Raw genomic sequence first — 20,502 nt, 5'->3', positions numbered from 1 at the left:
CTTAGGTTGTTTGGTCGTGTCGCCTGCGGAAAAATATCTTCTCCGCTGGTCTTTCAGGGGATCATTTTGACCAGTCATAGCGCATATTATATCTTCTAGTCTAAACCCCAAACAAGACACAAATGAGTGGGGTTACGCGTCGGATTTGGATGATGTTAACCATGCATGAGCAGGCGTCAACTCGCACAGATTGTATAGAATGGATGGATATGGCCTATACGTGGAGGACCGGTGCTATGCAAGTTTTGGAATATCTTAGATGCCCGTCGTTGCAGGGCATTTCTTGAGTGTATTTCTCTGCTTCGGTTTTTAAAACTCCACGAACTAGATGAAACGACATGTTCGTGTGTTGACAACAATGAGAGATGCCGTTGGACTCATCGCTCCCTACTTTCGCCTGCTTAATAAGCACAGTAACATGTCCATTGGCTGTCCCTATTCCCTCTTTTTGACTTGAATGAATCCGGACACTCTACAAACCGAAAACAAACCCTGACTGCCTCCACAAGAGAAGTTGTGACGATTCAAGAACCAAGCTCCAGGCTCCTGACCTCAATATTTTGCCACAGTCAATGGGTTTTTACAGACACTGTGTTTTTAGATAGTCTGGGTTGTCAAGCCCAGAAAATCTAGTAGTAGAAGTAAAATGTCAAATTAGTTAAGAATACATACGTGCCTGAATCTACATCTACGGTGCGTTGCCCTTCCATACCTATGTACTCAATGGCAATAAAACTTCTTTATCGCCATACCTATCCTTTTACATTATAATCCTGAATGAATTCTTGTTCTGTAGCCACGAAAATATGTAAAATATACCTTTTTGAGATAGTTCTTATATAAATAACATTCAAATGTTTGGAAATTAAACGCTCAAAACGGGATCGTCTACATGTATATATGAATGGAACAATATCATGATCAATCGATAAAGCCAGAAAATTAAACGGCCATATGTGTACTAGTTGCGCTTAAATCTTAAGGTCATACACGTACACACTTGAAATCAACAATATTGAATTGGGGACTGCAGTTATAAATAATTCACCTCAGACCTAGTTCGTGAATCGTGCTAGTCGGAAACCATCCTGCATCGCTTGTCATTCGCCAAAACACATCTAGATGTTGGATTTGGTCCTTGTCTGAAACTTCATTTGCAGTGGTGACACGGAAAAAGTGAATGTATCTTTTGCCCCTTGATCAAATGAAACACCATCCTCCCCTGGAGCGAGCGAAATATCGAAATTCAGCGCTACCAAGGAAATCGTCCAGCGGAGCTGCATAAGAGCAAGCTGCTTGCCTACACATCCATACGGGCCTAATACGCCCTGTTAACGTACTGACCAACTAGGCTGATGTTATAATCGACTCACCAATTTGAAATGGAAAAAAGGCTTGCTCGTGAAAGATCATAGCCTTCTTTTCTTCGGCAAGCCATCTTTCAGGCACATATTCTTCTCCTCTAGGGAAATTTCGCTCATCCCGCTGAATCACATACTGCGGAGTGATAACATTGATATCTCCAGGAATCCAGACATCGTCGATTTGCAAGCCATCCGGAGGGGTCACCCGTGGTTGGCCACTAGGTACAGCTGGCTTGAGACGCAGCGTTTCATTTATAACTGCATCAAGATACGGTATATCTCGGATTTTGTCATAGGTACATGAACTGTCGCCTACGGGGAAAATGCTATCGAGTTGGGTTTGAAGCTTTTTATACACCGGAGGATTTTTTATAAGGAAATATAACGCATTGGCAAGTGTCACCCCTGTTGTGTCACTGGAATATTGGTTAGAATAAGAAGTCCAAGAAGGACAGATAAAACATACCTTCCGGCAATGATGATAAGACGTCCATCTTCATCCAAAGCTCCATCTCCAGGAGGAGCAGATTGGTCGTTCTCATCCTTGGCCTTAAGAAGCCAGGAGATGACACTGGTGGGATTTTCATCACTCCCCGGTTGCCATTTCTAGATCTCACATGTCAGATATTGGTTTCTCTGGCCCACTAGGAAGTACACACGGCTTTTGCTTCCTCAACTTGCTTGGCACAATAGTCCATGAACAATGCGTAACTGCCCGTCAACCCGGGGATTGAGCCGAGAAACGATAGTAGCCACGGTAGCGGACTGAGCAGTCCGAGTACTGCCATTTGAGCATGGAGGCCGGCGATGGCACTGTGCTCTTTTGCCTCTTCCAATTGATGGAAATCTTTGTCAAATCCAATTTGGCCCATTACATCAAAACTCAAAAACATAGTCCACTCGGCGATATTAATTGGCTGGCCTAAGCGTGCTCGGAGTTGCGATACAAGCACATCAACCTTTGATCGAACTCGTGGCTCGTAGATAGATAGGGCTATGGTATTCCATGTGAGTTGAAACATGCCTACTTTGGTCTCACACTAGGAGGAACACGGTACCCTTGATGCTGAACCCCCGATCCCATGCTCGTTTTCTGCGACGGTGAACATCAGGGTTTCGAGTTGAATTCAGCGATATCTTGGTGACATCGTCCGAGACCTGACTATACCACGTCGACCGTAAGCAAGCCGACTTGGAGCCATGAATTGTTTGGACAGCAGACGGGCGAATGACGGAGATTTCGCGAGGTCCTGTATACAACGTTAATTAAGTACCGACTTTCAAGGAGCATTGATATCGCTTCCCAATCCCATACCTGTGCGGACAAAATCACCGTACTTCCGATGGAGCCCTTGCAACTCTAGGTGATACTGGAGGTTTTTAGACGCAAGCTTAACCGCATAAAACCGACTGAGCTTGGCGCCCAAGGGGCCAGGGAAGTTTCGTAGTCGATGGAAGAGCAGCCGATAAATGGTAATGCTCAAAGCAAGCCCAGTGTGAAAGCAGACCCCTGCAAACGACGCAATTCCAACGGCATGAAGCAAGCCGAGACCGAAGATAGTGTTATACGCTACTGCCAAGGAGGACCAACTGACCAGGTACAGCCCCAACAGTCGCCATAACCTATAGTCAACCTCAACCGTACGAATGCATAAGTGGAACGCAATCCCGAGAGATGTAAAAGCAAATGCTAGTTGCAGCGGCTCTGGTGTCAGCAGCCGAACGGCCGGATGTCCACTGAACTCCATTACAAATAGCTTCGCTGGCAGTCCTTCCCTCGCAATTGAAGACGAAGCTCCCCAAATACTTGGGGGAACCAGAACCAGGGTCTAACGAAGCCAGCATCAAGGAACCACCTGTTAGTCGTGTGCTCGCTAACTGCATGCCTGGTCTAGGTCTGTTTCTTTCTAGTCTACCCTTTAGCACGGGAGGTTTCCCGGTTTTCCTGAAAATTGGGATAATGTTACATATAACAAGTTCGCTTAAGCACTTAATACTATCACCACTATTACACTACTGAATCACCCCGAAACATCGCAAGACAACTCATTACCACTTTGGACTAGTGTAATGTGCATCGCTGACTCGCGCAGCCAAGCGGACACCTGCACCGAGCCTTTAACACGCTTAGCAACCGCTGTCAGACCCCCTGCTCCACAGCCCTAGGTCGAGACTGTCTGGTTCCGACTCATTTTTCTTTTTTTCCCTGTTGGTAGTAGTACTAGCCACCATATTGGAATATTTTATTCGGCAGGTGAGTGCGGGAAGAAGTAAGACAGGCGGAAGGACTACGTTGTTCGCCCCGGAAACGAGGCAGAAATCCTTTCTCATCTCGTCACTTTGCCCAGGGGAAAACAAGATGGCTTCTTCTAAGTAGGAGCTAGGGCAACGGTTAACATGCTTATTTCGAAAGCTCACAAATGGAAAAAGCTCGAACAGACCAGCAAGGCTCCACTTTATGGGGACCGTTGGTTGCGTGGCCCATCTCTTTAGTATACTCTTTGAAACGTGCGGAGAGCGGTACTTAAAAGCCTGCAGTAAATAGCTCGTCGATTGGTTTAATTTTGAATATTAATTATACATAGCTTTTTTCACGTTCCTTTTGGATGTTAGCCCCATTTTTCACGCTGTAGGTGTCAGGACGGGACGATCAGTCCTAATGTGCAGGGATGGTTCTAATACTTTTCTGCAGTGCGAGCCGTTTTTTTAAGAATCCAGTCATTCCTGTCTTCAAATGCTGTTGTGTTTAATTATCCAGTAAACTGTTGAGACACTGGCACAATGTTTGAGACACTCCAGCCTGCAGCCTACGGGGTTTCAACCGTATTCTGGACTCTGTCGACGACGAGTATCCTATTGCGAATTTATTCTCGCCGATATGTCATTAAGAGCTTTGGATGGGATGATATTTGTATGTCATCAATTCTGGTAAGCTGTACTTGAAAAATAACAAGTCTAAAAGTGGCTCTCTGACAGGACGAAGTTTTTCAATACTGCGCAAGAAGCCATTCTCTACATATTCCTGCATTATGGAGGTGGACTGTAAGATAAATCACTTTTACAATGTTTTGTCTTGATGTCCCTGAGCTGAAATGATTTAGTCATATCGCCGGCGTAGATACTGAGAATCTCTTGATCTTGACAAAGGTGATGACCTCAATTTAACAACGATGAAATAGCACTCGGTTGCTAACTAAAACCCCAGTGTTTGTTTGCAGAAGAGATCTATTACATATGGATGCATTTCATTATTAAGACGTGTTTTCTGCTCTTCTACCTTCGACTTTCAAACACTCAGCGTTTTACACAAAGCGTGTACGCAACCATGGCGCTCAACACCATATTCACAATCACAATCTGGCTGATATACTGCTTTCAATGCACGCCTCTTGCGGCCTTCTTCAACGCTGCTGCGTACCCAAATGCGAAGTGTCTATCCAAGGCTGTTTCTTATTACTTTGTCGCGTCACTGGTAAGTAACACCATTCTCGTCGCAATAAATATAGGCCTTCCAAGCTAAGGGATCCATCGATAGAGCATTACCACGGACGTCATAATATTGGTTCTACCGATTCCTACTCTGTGGAAGCTTCAAGCCAGCGTTCGACGTCGGATCACCCTCATCGCTGTCATCACCTTTGGCGGGTCTGCTGTTCTTGTATCTTTCCTTCGTCTAATTGTCCTTCATGAATTCGACGTCAACCCCGACTTTACCTATACTTTGGGGAAAATGGTGATCATTTCGGCGGTTGAGCTTGATGTTGCTATTATGGCGGCAAATGCCCCGTCTATGAAGGCTCTGTGGCTGAAGTACATTAGCAAGAAGCCATTTCAGAGTACTACCACTGGGGGCAACAGGTCTTCTTCTTATAGGAAAGAGAGCAGTGGCGACACGAATAATGAATTATCTACCATCCCAGCCAAAAGCAATCGCATTAAAAAGAGTGGCCACACACGAGTGACCTCCGCTGACTGCGGTACAACCCCAGGGGTCGGGGAGGAGCAAGACCAGCGCTGGCGAAATGATTCTAAAGAGGAGCTTTTCCAGGAAAGCAGCGGTGGTATTACCGTCACGTCCACAGTCGGTGTGCAAAGCAAACGTGACACGATTACGTCGCCAGAGCTTTTGAATCGGCAGTATTTTCAATTCCAAAAAAGCAGTGCTGTGTAGGATTATTAAAACTTTAGATAGCAGTAATATGGAGCGTGCACTACGAATTATATACCGAGATAATATAGATCCAAGAGATAAAAGCATTAAAGCTTCCCTTTGGTGGCCGGCTGCTGCACATGGGGTTTTTCCTTTTCGTTAAATTCCAGCAACAGATGACCTTCTGCAACGTCCATGCCTTGACTTTGCGAAGACTCCTCCATCTGGACGACCCATTTCACCACCCCAGGCCGATGGCTTCTAATTTCCAGCTCCATCTTCATTTGCTTGACATAAGCGACGACTTGATCCCTTGCAACCTCGTCTCCTTCCCCGACAAGTACCTCAGTCAGTCTCCCTGATAGCGGAAATAATAAGTGATTCGGATTAGACGAATCACCAGGACGGCTCGTCGATGAAGCAAGAGCTGACGCGGAGGCACTTGTCTCGGCTAAATGTAGTCGATATGGTATTGCCGGAGAAGATGAGGAAGAAACAGCGTATTCAACTTCTGCTGTTAGAGAAGAGGGAAATTCGTTGCGAAGAACTCTTGTGAGAAGGAGGTGGCTCTGTATACTGCTTTGAGATGGAGAAGCTTTCTGTTTATCAGACTGAGAAAGCGGCTCCAACGTCATGGACCAGGCGTCACCTTTGCGGAAAAGGACATTTGATGAAGAGGCTACTAGGTTTCCATGTGAAGACGTGGTCGAGTTCGAAGGACTACTTAAGGCTGTCTTTTCTGAAAGCTCATGGCCAGAATTCAGCAGATCAACTAGATTGCTTTCAAGCCATTGCGTATCAGGACTTCCTTGCATGAGATGGGCGTGATCCATGATTCCTCTCAGCAAATTTAAATTTGTCTTCACTCCAGAAACCATAGTGTCGGCTAGCACGCGCCGGCCTTTGCGGATAACTGCTTCCCAGTCACCAGCGGTGATTATAATTTTGGCTAGTAAATTGTCAAAATCGGACCCAACGAGTGTAGGTGATATCGAAGAGAAATGTGTATCAACTCGAACACCGTGCCCGCTAGGAACCACCAACTGGGACACATTGCCCACGCTCAGAGAAAAGTTTGATCCTGGGTCCTCTGCACAGAGCCGCAATTGAATAGATCGTTGTGTTGGCGTCAATTCTGGGTCATTCATTTTTCCAAGTCCCACGGTGTCTAGAGGTTGGCCTTGGGCTAGAAGGAGCTGCGTTTGTACTAAATCAACGCCAGAAATGCATTCAGTTATCGTATGTTCCACTTGTAGCCGAGGATTAATCTCGAGAAAATAAAATTCTTTTGTATTGCCATTGACGAGAAACTCGAATGTCCCCAGAGAGAAATATTGTGTCTATTTTTTGCAGTCAGCCATAACCAATTCCAACCGCCAACCGACGAAATTCAACTTACGGCACTAGCCATCTTGATAGCCGCATCGATAATGCTCTTGATAACTGAACGACTCAGACTGATAGCAGGTGCATACTCGACAATCTTTTGGAATCGCCTTTGCATACTGCAGTCTCTCTCCCAGAGGTGCCTCACTTGCCCTGTTCCGTCGCCGATGATTTGGACCTCGACGTGATGAAATCCACCTACCGCAGCCTTCTCCACAAAGACTGTTCTTGACGGAGATTCTCCCTGGGCTCGTTCAACTGCGCTGGAAAGCTGTTCTGGAGCGCCAACTAACCGGATCCCTCGCCCACCGCCCCCATCGACGGCCTTAATCATGATAGGATAGCCGACTCTATGGGCAAATTCACGAGCCTTATCCAGGGCTGCAGTCGAAATCTCTACTGTTGGTAAAACTGGAATATTACAACGTGCCGCTAACGCCTTGGCCTGCAGCTTGTCGCCCATCTGCTCAAGGATCTCCCAGCCGGGCCCTATAACAATAGTTCCTGCTTCTTCCCATAGTCGTTGGGAAAACTCGGCACTTTCGCTCAGGAACCCATATCCTGGATGAATGGCATCAATGGAATGGGTTTTAACTAGAGTGACAAGGTACGAGATGTCCATATATCTCCCCGGCGAGGAAAGCAAAATCTGGTGATCCGGGCGACCAACCTCGCAGTGTGTTTGGTCTCCTTCCGTATAAAGCGCAAAGGTCTCAATTGGGACACCTGATGGTAGTTCACGAGCAGCTTGAAGAATGCGAATAGCAATTTCTCCTCTGGAGAGTGTTAGTGTGATACTGGCTTAGCCGAGAATAGGACGTCTTTCACCTATTAGCAACCAGGAGCCGACGAATCGGCCTAGTTGGAGGCTTCATGTTGAGAACTTTTATTTTTGTTTTCTTAACTTATTCTCTCGCAGACCACCCTTTACCAGAATGAAGACGTTAAATATTAGATTAGAACTCCGAGCCATCAGGATTCCGCGACGCGTGATCGTTCGTCTCCACAGCAGCTGCGGAGAAAAGCCGAGGCTTCTCGGGCCAAGCCGCAAGTTCGTTGCTCACATCTTGCTGGAGTCTTTTGAGGGACGACGTATTATACTTATCTGCACAGTGTGCTGTTAGCTATAGGCAACTGAGTCACCGCTTCATAAGTTTAGCAGAGACTGCTTGTCAGACGTAATGAAGAAAGGCTCGGAACAGAAACCGACAGATGCCGCAAAAACAACTAACCAAGCTGCTCAGCGACTGAACCAAGTTACGGCGCACGTCGCCAAAGATGGACCCTCGCCCTCAGGAAAAGATTCGAAGGGGCCTGGCAGTAGCTCGAATTTGCCAGCAGACTACTCAGATATCCTCTCAACCATATCGACTCTGAGAGACGCAGCCACTACGCCCAACCTGAAGCATCGAGGCTACATCCGCCAGAAACAGGCTGGAAAACTCTGGGTGCGTGAAAGAATCGAACAACTACTTGACGACAGTACGTTCCGAGAAGTTGGCTCGGTGTCAGGAACTGTGAAATGGGAGACGACGAGTCCCACACAAGAACGAGTGGCCAGCTTCACTCCAAGTAACAATATCCAAGGCACCGGCAAATTGCAAGGGAGAGACGTGCTTCTGACAGCAGACGATTTCAGTATTCGCAGTGGCCATGCAGATGGGGCAAGCTCTGGGAAGACTGTTTATCTGGAAAAGATGGCTGTTGCGCTCAAGTTGCCCGTGATCAAACTCGTCGATGGGAGTTCTGGGGGAGGTAGCGTCACCACGATCAAGAAAGAGGGCTGGAGCTATCTGCCATCTCTTCCTCATTTTCGTCACGTTGTAGAACAGTTGAATATGGGGATTCCGAACTTGGGCGCAGTTCTCGGGCCAGCGGTGAGGCGTCATCTATTTTATAATACTGTCACTATTGTTTGCTGACCGACATAGATTGGTCTAGGAGCCGCGAGAGTAGTGGCATGCCATTTCAGCGTCATGGCTGCAGACGTTGGCACATTGTTCAATGCTGGACCGAAGGTAGTCGAGGGCGCCACTTTTGAAGAAGGGCTCAGCTTCCGGGACCTTGGCGGGCCAATGATGCATTGCACAAATGGCACCATAGACAATCTTGCTGCCGACGAAGCAGGATGTTTTGATCAGATCCGGACAGTTTTGGGGTATCTGCCCAATTCGGGCCTCGACGCACCACCGGTCGTTCCATGTACCGACCCCGAAACCCGAGAGGATCTCTCGTTACGGTCTATCATACCTCGGAAACAGACGCGGATGTATAATCCTAGATTCATCATAAAATCGGTAATTGACCATGGATCCTGGTTTGAGATCGGAGCTTTATGGGGCAAAACAGCTATCAGTGGACTAGCACGTCTAGCAGGTCATCCCGTTGGAGTGATTTCGCTAAATTGTGAAGTGAATGGAGGAGCGTTGGACGCTCAAGGCAGCCAGAAGCTGACAAGGTTTTTGAAACTCTGTGATGTGATGAATATTCCCGTTCTACAGTTTTTGGACATCCGTGAGTGGTCTCCTTTGCCGGGAAAAATGCCTCTACTCAAGATTAGTTTGATCAGAATACCAAATACTGACTTGCGTATGATAGCCGGATATGCCATTGGCACAATTGCAGAGAGAACATCGGTTATGCGCTGGGGAATCGAACTGACCAAGACCTATTTCTCCACCACAACGCCGATCTTCAATGTCATCACGCGGCGAGTCTTTGGTGTCGCTGGCGGTGTTATGATCGCAGCCCGTGATCCATCCATGCAAGTGGCCTGGCCATCCGGACAATGGGGCTCTTTGCCTCTTGAAGGAGGCATCGAGGTTGGCCACCGCCACGAGCTGCGTGAAGCTGAAAAAGTCGGACGCAAAGAGGAAATGTACGAAGCGCTGGACGCGGAATATAGGCGGCTTATGAACCCGGTCAGAACGGCCAATGCATTTGGCGTCGAGGAGATTATCGATCCCAAGGACACGCGCCAAGTGTGCTGTGCGTGGGTTCGCCATATGTATGGAGCTACCATGAGAGAGCGACTAGCCCATCGAGCGAGTGGAAAGATCCGGCCATCTTTTACATGAACATGCTTCAATTAGGAATTTTATATTCTAGCCCTATGCTTGGTGCTCACCGATTGGTCCTCACTTGTACCCATTAGGCTCTTTCATTGTCCTATATGTGATTTAAAAATTCTGTAATAACTCCTCGGCGAAGCTACCGGTTGGAACTTGTCTATTTCTCCTAATAACCTTCCATTCTGAGCGACTACGCACGGCACCGTGGCTAAGTAAACTGGTTAGATGAGCCATACAGGATATTTACCAGAATTTTCCACGTCAGGGTTATTGCATTAGTGCGTCCTATAATCGCTATAAAGGAAGTATTTTTAAGTGATCTAACCTGAACAAGCACGTTCAGTGGCTGAAAAAAGGTTTTTTTTTTTTTGGTATTATTACTATAGAGATGATGCAAGGCTGATAATGTGTTTACACCAGTGAAACACGTAATGTTTTAAACTGCTATGTACAAGGAAAAAAAAGGAATCAATGATAGAATGTGCCAGTCCAATACAACCAACGCACGCAAAGCAGAACTAGTCGCTGAACTTGAGGCCGCTGAGGGAGTAGAGGTCGTGATAGAGGTAGCCGTACTACTACTGCCTGAAGAAGAGGCAGTGGGACTTCCCGGGTGTAGCTATGCCAGAGTAATCTTCTGGGCCTTTGAGCCAGAGTGGTCAGCCAAACCGAAGAGACTGGTGTCGTCGATAGTCAAAAGACCGGCCCAGTTGCTAACGGCCGGGGAGAAGGTCAATTTGTTTCCCCAAGAGGAGCCACCGTCAGTGCTGGTCACGATTTTGGCTGCCTCGTTCTTCTGGTTCTGGCCAGAGAGATCTTCGTCGGTCTGGAAGCTGACAACAAGAGTGCCGCCAACGTTGGTGACCTGAGGAGCTTGTGCGTTGAAGCCGGACGGGGCGGCGTAGACGGTCTGACGGTTGCCCCAGGTGCTGCCATCGTCGGAGCTGGTGACTGAGTAGACGGAGAAAGTGCTGCCTGAGGGGATAGACTCAAACACGGCGATGAGGTTGTCGCCACTGACCTGGGTCACGCCCAACATACCATCGCGAGTGTTGTCGGTATCACCACCGGAAATGACAGTGGCAGAAGTCCAGGTAGCACCGCCGTCAGTCGATGTGCGCATCAAGCTGTCTTGGTCAATAGCCGAATTTTCGCGGGAGTAGTACAGTTGCAGAGTGCTGCCGTCGTTGGCTATGCGGAAGAAGGGCTCCCAGCTTCCATTCACACCGTTAGCAGGGTCTGATGCTGGGGTGCTCAGGTACGACCAGGTGGCACCATTGTCATCCGAGTAGCAGACAGTGATGCGGTAGAACGTGTACGTGGACGAGCCGTCGCTGTTCAGTGTTTTGTCATGGTTTCGCATAGCAACTAGAATGCGGCCCGAAGGCAGCTGGATGGGATAGGGGTTGTCCAGATCACGCGTATTCTTGTCTGCTGAAGCCACAGTGCCGACCTGGGTCCATGAGTTTCCGCCATCGGTCGACTGCACTACTACAATGTTCTTGGTGTCGCCGTCAGTCGCGCTGTATGTGCCGATGATGGTTCCGTCCTGCAAGAAGTTGGCGCGAGGGTATGTGCCACCGCCGATGACAATCGCGTCGCCAGATAGACTGGGCGTTGCAGCAGCTCGCTTGGCAATAGGAGATGCCAGTGACGAGGTGAAAAGGAGAGCTGCAGCAGAGAGCCGGGCGATGAAGCCGAGGCCAACCATGTTGGTGATGAGAGAGGGAGAGGACGTATAACGTAGTTGGTGTTCTAAACGAATGTGATTGGGTCCAATGTTGAATGACAGGGAGTAGATAAAGAATGGAAGAGAAAAGAAAAATAAGGATTTATTGTTGGTTAACAAACAAAACAATCAATGCCGATCACTCGGCAGATGCTGTCAACTTATATGCTCTCTCCATCACACATTAAATATAGAACGACACCCAGATGACACAGTCCCACGGTCAGCAGATGGGTCAACGCTGTATCGGGGGCCAATGGTACAATTCCGACTTGCCCAGATGCAGGATGAGCATGGTGAGATGATCAATACCCCTTGAAGTAGGAGACTAGCAAGGAACAACGTTCCGATCGGGCTTCCAGGCGATGTTACGTAGCCAGAGTAAGGTTAATTTTGAAGCAGGACTGCCGAATCCCGATTCGTTAGGGCTCAAGAAAGAATACGCAATAATAAGAATAACAAGAAACAACAACTGCTGAGTACACGGTGTCCAGTGTCCAAATATCACGGAGAAACAGGGCTGCAACTATAAATCCTCCGCCAGCCAATCAGATTGCGCGCTACAAATGTTCTCCTCATCATGGTACTATACAGAGTAGTAATAGTAATTGGTTCTGCGCATTCGCAAGACCTCAGCAATACGCGATACGGTCTGTAAAGCGCGTATGTGGCTACCAATCCCCGACTCTGCTAATTCCGGAACTATTTGCGCGCGTGGACGGCTGTGCAGAGTCCGTGATGCGATGCTGACCAGGATTAGTGCCCAAACGGGAAATGCTTCATTCGCGAAGTAGGATCGCCCAATAATAGCTGACATCAGGCATATTCAGGGTCTCAAAAAGTTCCAAACAAGCTGACGCGCTCGTCCTCAGCTGTTGGTCACTCATTTTAGGAGGTGTTTGTTTTGTTCTCTCAAATTAACGCGACCAACAACGTCGTAAGCTGTATTCGTAAGCTGTATCCGCAGCATTTTGTACTCGGCTTCAGCGATTTCAGCTTTTGCTTTCCCCGGAGCATGTACCTAATAATAATAATATGTAAAGTTGTAAATGTGCCTGCCTTTCAAGTTTCCTCCTTTTTAGGCCGTTTCATGTCGTTTTGAAAACGCATACCCCGTTTTTTAGGAGCCAAGGCGGGCTAAGCCCGTTAGTTGCTGCTATATTAGGCCGGATGCTACGTCAACTGTCAGGCTTCCCACATTAAATTTTAAGGGAATGTTCAAATTCCTCGCAATTCGGCAGTGAGAACAGTGAGAACTTAATGTATTGATATCCCTGCAAACCAGCTGGCCAATCGGGTCTTCTGGGCTGTGGTCTCAGGGCGAAGGTAGGATCAAATATCTACTACTTAACTCCGCGCCGATAATTGCGTTGACATGTTTTATAGCATATGCAACTTAATTGAGTACATCACTATGTATACTACATAGTCAGCTTGGTGTTTCGTATGGTTTCGCGTAAATCATAATTATTGTAATCAATGTGCCGTGTGATCTCGTTCTTCTTCTAGTACCCCGTAGGCCGTCAATAATGGTATTTCACGTCGATTATGATATTTGTCAAGCAATAATTCCAGAATTACGGATCCAGAGTTTTATGGGGGCTTTGTAAATGCTGTCTTCCCCCAAGGTATAGAGTTTTATAAACAACGAGAATCCATGTCCACACGGACGGGCCCATTTTTCTTCAATGTCGAGTCGCATACAATCTGGATGGAAACATTTGCATAACATGTTTTTCAAATACATTTGAAGTCGGTTAACTAGTCAACTAGTATCTAGCCAGTGAAGATTATCTACTAAATCACATAAAAAAATCGTCTCCGGCTTGCAAGACGGTATCACGTGTCCTCTACTATTGATAGTCATGTGTAGAAATACGACATCACTGGTATACTTATTATTCACTCTTGAATGTATGTAGAAAGATGAAGGAAAGCTCTGTCGTTTTTTTCTATGCTTCTACATCGTTCACGCTATACCTCTTCAGCCTCGTATCACTGTTCTTGGACTAGGGTCTCACCGGAGATACGCGGCGATAACATTTTTCTCCTCACTGTACGTCATTCGGTGCCTCTTCCTATGCGACTCCATTCCTACTTCGCTCAAAGCTACAATACGAGCTTTACCGGGGAAAATCTGTGATTTCTCTTTCAGTGTGCCTTAAAATGGCCAATTCCCAAAGCGCATCCCTGAACGACTACACCAATACTTTTATCCTCTCCCCCACGCCGAATTCGGAACAATCCCTCTTCAAGATTCCCAAAGCATGGAATTTTGATCCGGCGAGGCGACGAAGAGCCCATCAAAAATCTAGGACAGGATGTGAGAACTGCAGAAAGAGACGGGTCAAAGTTAGTTCACCCTTGTACCTCTGGTTATTGCTCGCCCGGAATTAATCAACGTGACTGGCTAATAGTGCGGCCAAGGAGTGCCATGTGCAAATTGTTCTCGCAGGGGAGAGCGCTGCAATCCCTCTACTAGAAGCAATTGGGCTCCCGTATTGACTTCGATGCCCCGTTCAATGCCAACCCAGCTCCTACCCAACCCGACATCAACGAATACAGCCGTGAACCTGGGACATCTCAAACTGTTCCACCACTTCCAGACATCCACGCAGCAAACCCTCTTGCTCGGCCCCGATGTTTGGTCATATACGATTCAGCTGTGCTTTCAGTTTGATTTCTTGATGGACGCCATCTTGTGTATCGCTGCTCGACACCTGGCCGTCTTGCAGCCACACGATCCGACATATCCAACAGCGGCGACCAGCCATCTGTGCCGTGCGTTATCCCAATTTCGCACCGCACTCTCTAAAGATTTGACCTCGACTCATATTGATACTTTCATCGCTACTTCGCTCCTGCTTCAATACGAACTATGGACTAATGCTGACATAACCTCGCCGCCAGAAGATGCTGGCGAGATCGCCTTTGATCAACCGCCAAGAGACCACCTATTCACGTTCTGTTCTAGTTTAAAGCAGGTCTTTTTAAAGGGCATATCTGTCAAGTCCGGTCAGCTCTCCGTCATTCTACCCCAGCTTCGACACGATCCAAAGGATGCTCTTGTGCAAGCTGCTCGGATCAGCTGTGACACCATTGATCAGTGTCAAAGCTTTTTCTCCTGGGATCGTCCAATTAGCCCGGATTTACTTGAAATATCGTTCCCATACCAACGAAGTCTGTATTCAGTCATTTCAAATGTATGGCAAAGTCACGTCCCTCGACTATCAGCGGACACGACTAATCCCGTTGAGGATGGATACGTGCCCGTCATCACTCAACTTTGCCTCATACTATCTTTTCTTCCTGAGACACGACCACCGGAATTGGTCAACGTAGATTCAAGTCTATTTTCAGCTCTGTCAAGGTTCATCCTTTCGTTTCCTATTGCTTGCCATGGCCCGTATATCTCGATGGTCCAGGAAAGCGACCCACACGCTCTAGTCTTGCTCTATCACTTCTATCGTGCTGTCAGAATCCTCATGCCCCTGGACAAATGCTGGTGGGCACATACACGTGCAGTAGCGTCTGAGCGAGCTTTAAAGGCGTGGTTGATCAGAGAGAGCGCTAAATATGTTGACACGTAAGCAGCTTGACTGTACAGCACCTATTATTCTTATATTATAGAACCAAAATTCATGTTAGAAGTTCTACCTTCTTCTAATATAGATTTACCAGAGGAAGAATGGCCTTACTACGTACAAGTCATCAAATATTAAATTAACAGAACAGATCAGTCCCCACCTTCTTCCTACACAGCATTGAATAAGCGTGGCTTAGTTACTCTGTAAAATGTTATTTTATCCCATTATATTATCACTAGCTCGACTCGATTTGAAGCCTCTAATAACCTATTCCAGCGGGGCAAGCCGGCCATCACCTTAGAATCGAAGCTTCTGCTTCCATGTCGTATCGCTCTATTCGGTATAGCACGAACCCCAAAAAGATAGGCACGTGCTGGCCTGTTCGCAATGGATTTAGTATGAGGGTCATCCGTTATGATAATTTTGTTAGCAGTCCGATTCTCCATAATCAACTTCGTATGTAAATATTTACGTGAAGATTTTACAGCTTCTCCCCTTGATTTTCCCACCTCACTGTATAAAAGGTGAGACTGTTGACATCAATTGATATAATTGTGATTGATACCAATGTATCATGAATCCTGAAGATATATATTGTATTTATTGATCCGTAAATTGATGTGACGTTACTCATATACCTATAGGCCTAAATAGCAAAAAAGCATCAAATATTGTTCAATATAGCTTGATAATAAAATATATCAATTATTGCCATGTTAACATGGTTGTTTCCATGTTCCACCCGACTGAGACCAACGGCCGCCGGAGCGTAACCCTCCGTTAATCGGCAAGTCGCGATAGCCGAGGGATTCATTGCTACATATATCTAGTCATTTGCGATTGTCGGTGTGACAGACATATATACATTATATTTGGAGCTCCTTGGGCAAACTTTAATCTCGCTAAGCTTGCAGCTTTTTCAAGGAGACAAAAAAAAATATAGCCAGTGCTGCACGTGGTACTTGGGAGTCTGTCGCAATGAGTACAGTAGCTCAAAAGGCTCGGGTAAGCAAGCATATATCGGGGCACTTCCAATGACCAAGACTAATTAGACGGTTAATAGCCTCAATATAAGGATAAAAAGACTATTCCGCCATGGGTATCTTTGTTGTCTGGGGCAACGGCTGGGGCTGTGGAAGCTACAATCACGGTAAGTTTCAAGAACAGCATCTACACAAGAAGCATGGAATTAATACCATGCTTTAGTATCCATTCGAATTCGCCAAAACTAGAGCTCAACTACGGTCGCAACAAGGCGCGATGGAGATGCCCAAAAATCCGTTCACGCTGATATATCAAGTTGCCAAACTTGAGGGCCCGGCGGCTTTGTACACTGGCTGCTCGACATTAGTTGTGGTAAGCTCCACCCTGTGTCTTTTATATGTGTGGATTTATGATTAGGGGAAATATAGGGAACGGCGGCAAAGGCTGGAGTTAGATTTTTGTCTTTTGACAGCATCAAAAACCTACTTTCGGACGAAGATGGCTCGCTGTCGACCGGCAGAGGCATTCTGGCAGGCATGTGTGCTGGTGCCACTGAGAGCGTTCTGGCAGTAACACCGACGGAGCGCATCAAAACGGCATTGATTGATGATGCCAAGTCGCCGAATAGGCGGTTTCGCTCGAGTTTGCACGCAACTAGGACGCTGATCCACGAGAATGGCCTGGCCGATATTTACAAAGGCTGCGTGTCAACGACCATGAAACAAATGGCTACATCGGCTGTACGGATGGGCTCTTACAATTTTCTCAAAGAGACAGTGAAAAAGTACGATATGCCCACAACAGCGACGACAACGTTCGCCATGGGCGCGCTCGCCGGTACGGTCACCGTCTATGCTACCCAGCCATTCGATGTCGTCAAAACAAGAAGCCAAAGTGTACAAGGCGCCCCCTTGGCAGAAGCCGTAGGCGGAATATTCCAGGATTTTGGAGTAAAGGGCTTCTGGAAGGGGAGTACGATGAGGCTGGGGCGCTTGATATTGAGTGGGGGTATCGTGTTTAGTGTGTATGAGCAGGTGGCATCTGTCTTGATGGGGACATAGTCTGATTTTGCGTCACTTGGCGTGTATATATGTACATAGACTAATCCATATATCTTTCTTGCCGTGGGTCGGGGAACACGTGCAGTCACGGGGCGTGGCTTACCCTAGATGAAGGCTCGTCTACCATGACCACTGCCCATTCAACACAGGCAGCTAAATCTTATCGAGTCTGTTGATTTCCTGTATACGACTCAATTCAATAACCATGTATTAGCATCCAATCAGCCTACGGATTGTCAGCTCGCTACATCTTCCAGAAGGATGAACTTCCGCATCCAGCTGACAGCGCGGATAAGTGATTACTAGTCCGCACCTGCTGCTCATACCCAACACGTTGGACCAGGAAGGAATCAAATTCCAATTTCCTTGTTGGTAATTATTGTCTCCGTGGACTCTGGAGTACATTCACCCGAAGTATGAAGAGTAAACTGGCTCATTGGGCCGTGCTCCGTCTCGGGAGTCAGTACGGAACGACGGCGAGTTCTGCGGAAATTCCACGGAGTCGGGCGTTGGCCTCGTAAATAATTATTCTGGATGCCCAGAATCTAAGATCCAATAACGACCCCTGCCGCCTGATCGGGAAAGGATTCGGCGCCATCTCATCGGCATTGCGAAGATGTCGCCGAAAGGAGCCGGGAGTTCTACAGGCAGCTTTCGTTCTGACAACAAATCGCTACATGCATACTCACGTATTTGAAACCTTCTAATGGCCAGGTGTAGCCATTTCGCAGAATCAAACAATCAAATAATACGTGTTCACATGTTTCTTCACCGCCACCACGTGGATCTCCAGCCGGAAAATAAGATGGGCTATACCCGATTGAACTGTTGGTAATAGGCCGATTGCACACGGAGCTGCGAGTAATCCGGGGTGTTTCTGTCTGGCTTAAGAGGGAATCCTGGGGGGTTGTTAGTATTGGCCGCTGGTTTACTCTGGGTTACAGCTGTTCAATGTATCTGTCTGACGATCTGACGTGATCTCCACATGAAGCGGTGTGTTGGGGGTGTAATAGGCTGCGCCGAGATTATTTGACGTTTTATTAATATAATAACAACAACAACAATAATTAATGGACGGTCTCAACTGCTCGTGGCTTGCTTTGTTGAGCGGTTGGTGCTTCGGCCTCTTCATTTAACATCAATAAAGTGGTTCCGAGTGTTTCTGGAAAGATTAACTCAACTGTCTGTAATAATGGTTCGGCCCCCCATCACCAACGAGTCAACGACAGACTCACACATGCCCTCAGTGCTGGCCTCAGATGGGCGAGAGCCGTGAAGTAGACAAGCGCTACAGTAGAAAATGGCAAAGTGCTTCCGCTAAACTTACCTAACGGGCACCCATTGGGTCGAGTGGGCGCCGGACCTAAGCACTATACAGCTTAGTATGCATTAGCAGCGCCTCTAGGCGGCGCGTGGTGCAGCTGTCATTGGACTGCGCAGCATGCCACTCTCTGGCTCCGGCCCTAGCCAAAAGTGGGCTGTAAACAGTGGGGAGAGTGAGGTGAGGGCTTCGCTCGGCGGAGTTTTCAGTCGGAGAATAGCAAACTGTGAGGCTTCTAGCAAAACGGTCCGAAAACAAAAAGAGGGCGGTGTTATATTTGGACACCTTGCCCAACTGAGGATCTTGGTGTGTTTTTTGATTCTTTTTGCTTTGATTTCCTTCTGCTGCTGCGTCTCCGAGTACGATATCCTGATCATGACCGACGTCGTCCCGGCCGTTCCCCGCAACGAAGCTCCTCAGCGCATCAAGTTACGGTCGGCGTGCGATCGATGTTCGCTGAACAAGATCAAATGCAGCCAGGACAAGCCTGAATGCCAGCGATGCAAGACTATCGGGGTGCCGTGCCACTACAGCCGGTCGATGCGAATGGGCAAGCCGCGCAAGTCGGCCAAGGCGAAGGCGATGGAGAACAACCGCAATAACGACAATAAAAGTCCCAATAGCAGCAGCAGCAACAGCCCGGAAGCGATCAAGACCGAAAATGCGACCGCCATGTGGCCCGGCGACTGGCATCTGGGCCATCCCTGGTCAGCCGACTGGAGTTTTGACAGCGTGCTGGCTGGCAGCGAGCCCAGCAGCAGCAGCCACGGTTCCAGCGACTTAATGCAACCTCTCTTCGCCGACTCGTCTGCTGCGTACAGCCAGCAGGCCGATGATTCGTTTCTCGCCGCCTCCACGTCGTCGCAATCGCAGTCGCCTGCGTCCTCCGGACCGAATGTCCTGATCAAAGACGACCCGGAAAACGTCTATCTCTCGCCCAGCAGTTACAATGCGCCCTCGTTCGACGCCGGAATGTTCTCGTCAGCGCCTTCAACCGGTGTGACTTCAGCGACAACCACAAATCCCAGCACTCCGCCCGATGGGCTCAGCCCAGCCATGCTGATGGTACCCCAGACCAAACCACACGATTGCACCCAACTTGCTCTCGAGTCGCTGGTCGCCTTGAGTCTGCCCTCAACAGTGCAGAAAACCACCCAAGGCCAGCCGCGTCCGACCATGGACCAGGTCCTCAAAGCCAACAGCGAAGCGATGAAGAACGTGTCCACCATGCTCGCGTGTAGCTGCCCCAAGGACTCGTCCTTTCCCATGCTCCTTGCTACTATCTTTTCTAAAACGCTGGCCTGGTACCAAGCAGCTGTCGACTTCAACGACGTCAGTTTGCTTGATAGTGCCACCAGCAATACGACGCTTTTCAACCACGTCGCCGAAGAAATCGTGCACCGGCCCATCTCCGTCGGCGGCTACGAGTTGGATGACGAGTCTTGTGGCTTGATGAAGATCCAGCTCGTTTTGAGCCGTCTGCGAATGATGTCCAAGCCGATTCAACAGTTCCTTGACACCTACGCTCTTTCAGGAAGCTACCCGTCGCCCTCTGATACCAAACCTGCCGTCAGCTCGATGCAAGTTTTTTCGACCATGGGCACATTTGTGCAGAATCGCCTGCAGTGCACCATCGATGAACTGCAGTCGAAGCTGTCTCCATAACCGTCTTATTTAAAGACTTAGTGTTTGGTATCCTTGAGCTGGCCTCTGGGGTTTCTTTTTCGTGCGTTTTTTTTTTGGTGTGGGTGAATTTTCAACAAAGCATAGCGAGGTGAAGGGTTCCGCGGTTTATTTACGCTCTCAACGACTAATGACTGGGTATGGCATTTTTTTACTTTTTTGATTC

General features: G+C 47.8%; 7 protein-coding genes across 7 annotated transcripts; 4 read left to right on the top strand and 3 right to left on the bottom strand.

Annotated features, from left to right (window-relative positions):
• Positions 1-1,118: 1,118 nt before the first annotated feature.
• Positions 1,119-3,112, bottom strand: TRUGW13939_01439 (uncharacterized protein; the record flags this gene model as incomplete). The annotated part of the gene is made up of 6 exons (XM_035484639.1): positions 1,119-1,318; positions 1,374-1,780; positions 1,831-1,970; positions 2,024-2,358; positions 2,423-2,614; positions 2,680-3,112. The coding sequence occupies 6 exons, from the start codon at positions 3,110-3,112 to the stop codon at positions 1,119-1,121; spliced, it is 1,707 nt and encodes a 568-aa protein (XP_035340532.1).
• A 1,033-nt stretch (positions 3,113-4,145) lies between these two features.
• On the top strand, positions 4,146-5,535 carry TRUGW13939_01438 (uncharacterized protein; the record flags this gene model as incomplete). The annotated part of the gene is made up of 5 exons (XM_035484638.1): positions 4,146-4,292; positions 4,348-4,406; positions 4,466-4,511; positions 4,570-4,836; positions 4,900-5,535. The coding sequence occupies 5 exons, from the start codon at positions 4,146-4,148 to the stop codon at positions 5,533-5,535; spliced, it is 1,155 nt and encodes a 384-aa protein (XP_035340531.1).
• Positions 5,536-5,621: 86 nt separating this feature from the next.
• TRUGW13939_01437 (uncharacterized protein) lies at positions 5,622-7,775 on the bottom strand (the record flags this gene model as incomplete). Its single annotated transcript, XM_035484637.1, has 3 exons — positions 5,622-6,854; positions 6,914-7,676; positions 7,729-7,775. The coding sequence occupies 3 exons, from the start codon at positions 7,773-7,775 to the stop codon at positions 5,622-5,624; spliced, it is 2,043 nt and encodes a 680-aa protein (XP_035340530.1).
• Positions 7,776-8,081: 306 nt separating this feature from the next.
• TRUGW13939_01436 (uncharacterized protein) lies at positions 8,082-9,977 on the top strand (the record flags this gene model as incomplete). The annotated part of the gene is made up of 2 exons (XM_035484636.1): positions 8,082-8,777; positions 8,832-9,977. 2 exons carry the CDS (start codon positions 8,082-8,084, stop codon positions 9,975-9,977), a joined length of 1,842 nt encoding a protein of 613 aa, XP_035340529.1.
• A 613-nt stretch (positions 9,978-10,590) lies between these two features.
• On the bottom strand, positions 10,591-11,682 carry TRUGW13939_01435 (uncharacterized protein; the record flags this gene model as incomplete). The annotated part of the gene is made up of 1 exon (XM_035484635.1): positions 10,591-11,682. One exon carries the CDS (start codon positions 11,680-11,682, stop codon positions 10,591-10,593), a length of 1,092 nt encoding a protein of 363 aa, XP_035340528.1.
• A 2,540-nt stretch (positions 11,683-14,222) lies between these two features.
• Positions 14,223-17,332, top strand: TRUGW13939_01434 (uncharacterized protein; the record flags this gene model as incomplete). The annotated part of the gene is made up of 5 exons (XM_035484634.1): positions 14,223-15,286; positions 16,202-16,292; positions 16,351-16,437; positions 16,494-16,643; positions 16,700-17,332. The coding sequence occupies 5 exons, from the start codon at positions 14,223-14,225 to the stop codon at positions 17,330-17,332; spliced, it is 2,025 nt and encodes a 674-aa protein (XP_035340527.1).
• Positions 17,333-19,028: 1,696 nt separating this feature from the next.
• TRUGW13939_01433 (uncharacterized protein) lies at positions 19,029-20,318 on the top strand (the record flags this gene model as incomplete). The annotated part of the gene is made up of 1 exon (XM_035484633.1): positions 19,029-20,318. The coding sequence occupies one exon, from the start codon at positions 19,029-19,031 to the stop codon at positions 20,316-20,318; it is 1,290 nt and encodes a 429-aa protein (XP_035340526.1).
• Positions 20,319-20,502: the final 184 nt, after the last annotated feature.

This window comes from Talaromyces rugulosus, chromosome I (assembly GCF_013368755.1).
Source record: "Talaromyces rugulosus chromosome I, complete sequence".
Taxonomy (NCBI): Eukaryota; Fungi; Ascomycota; class Eurotiomycetes; order Eurotiales; family Trichocomaceae; genus Talaromyces; species Talaromyces rugulosus.
This window is presented reverse-complemented; position numbering and strand designations above follow the sequence as displayed.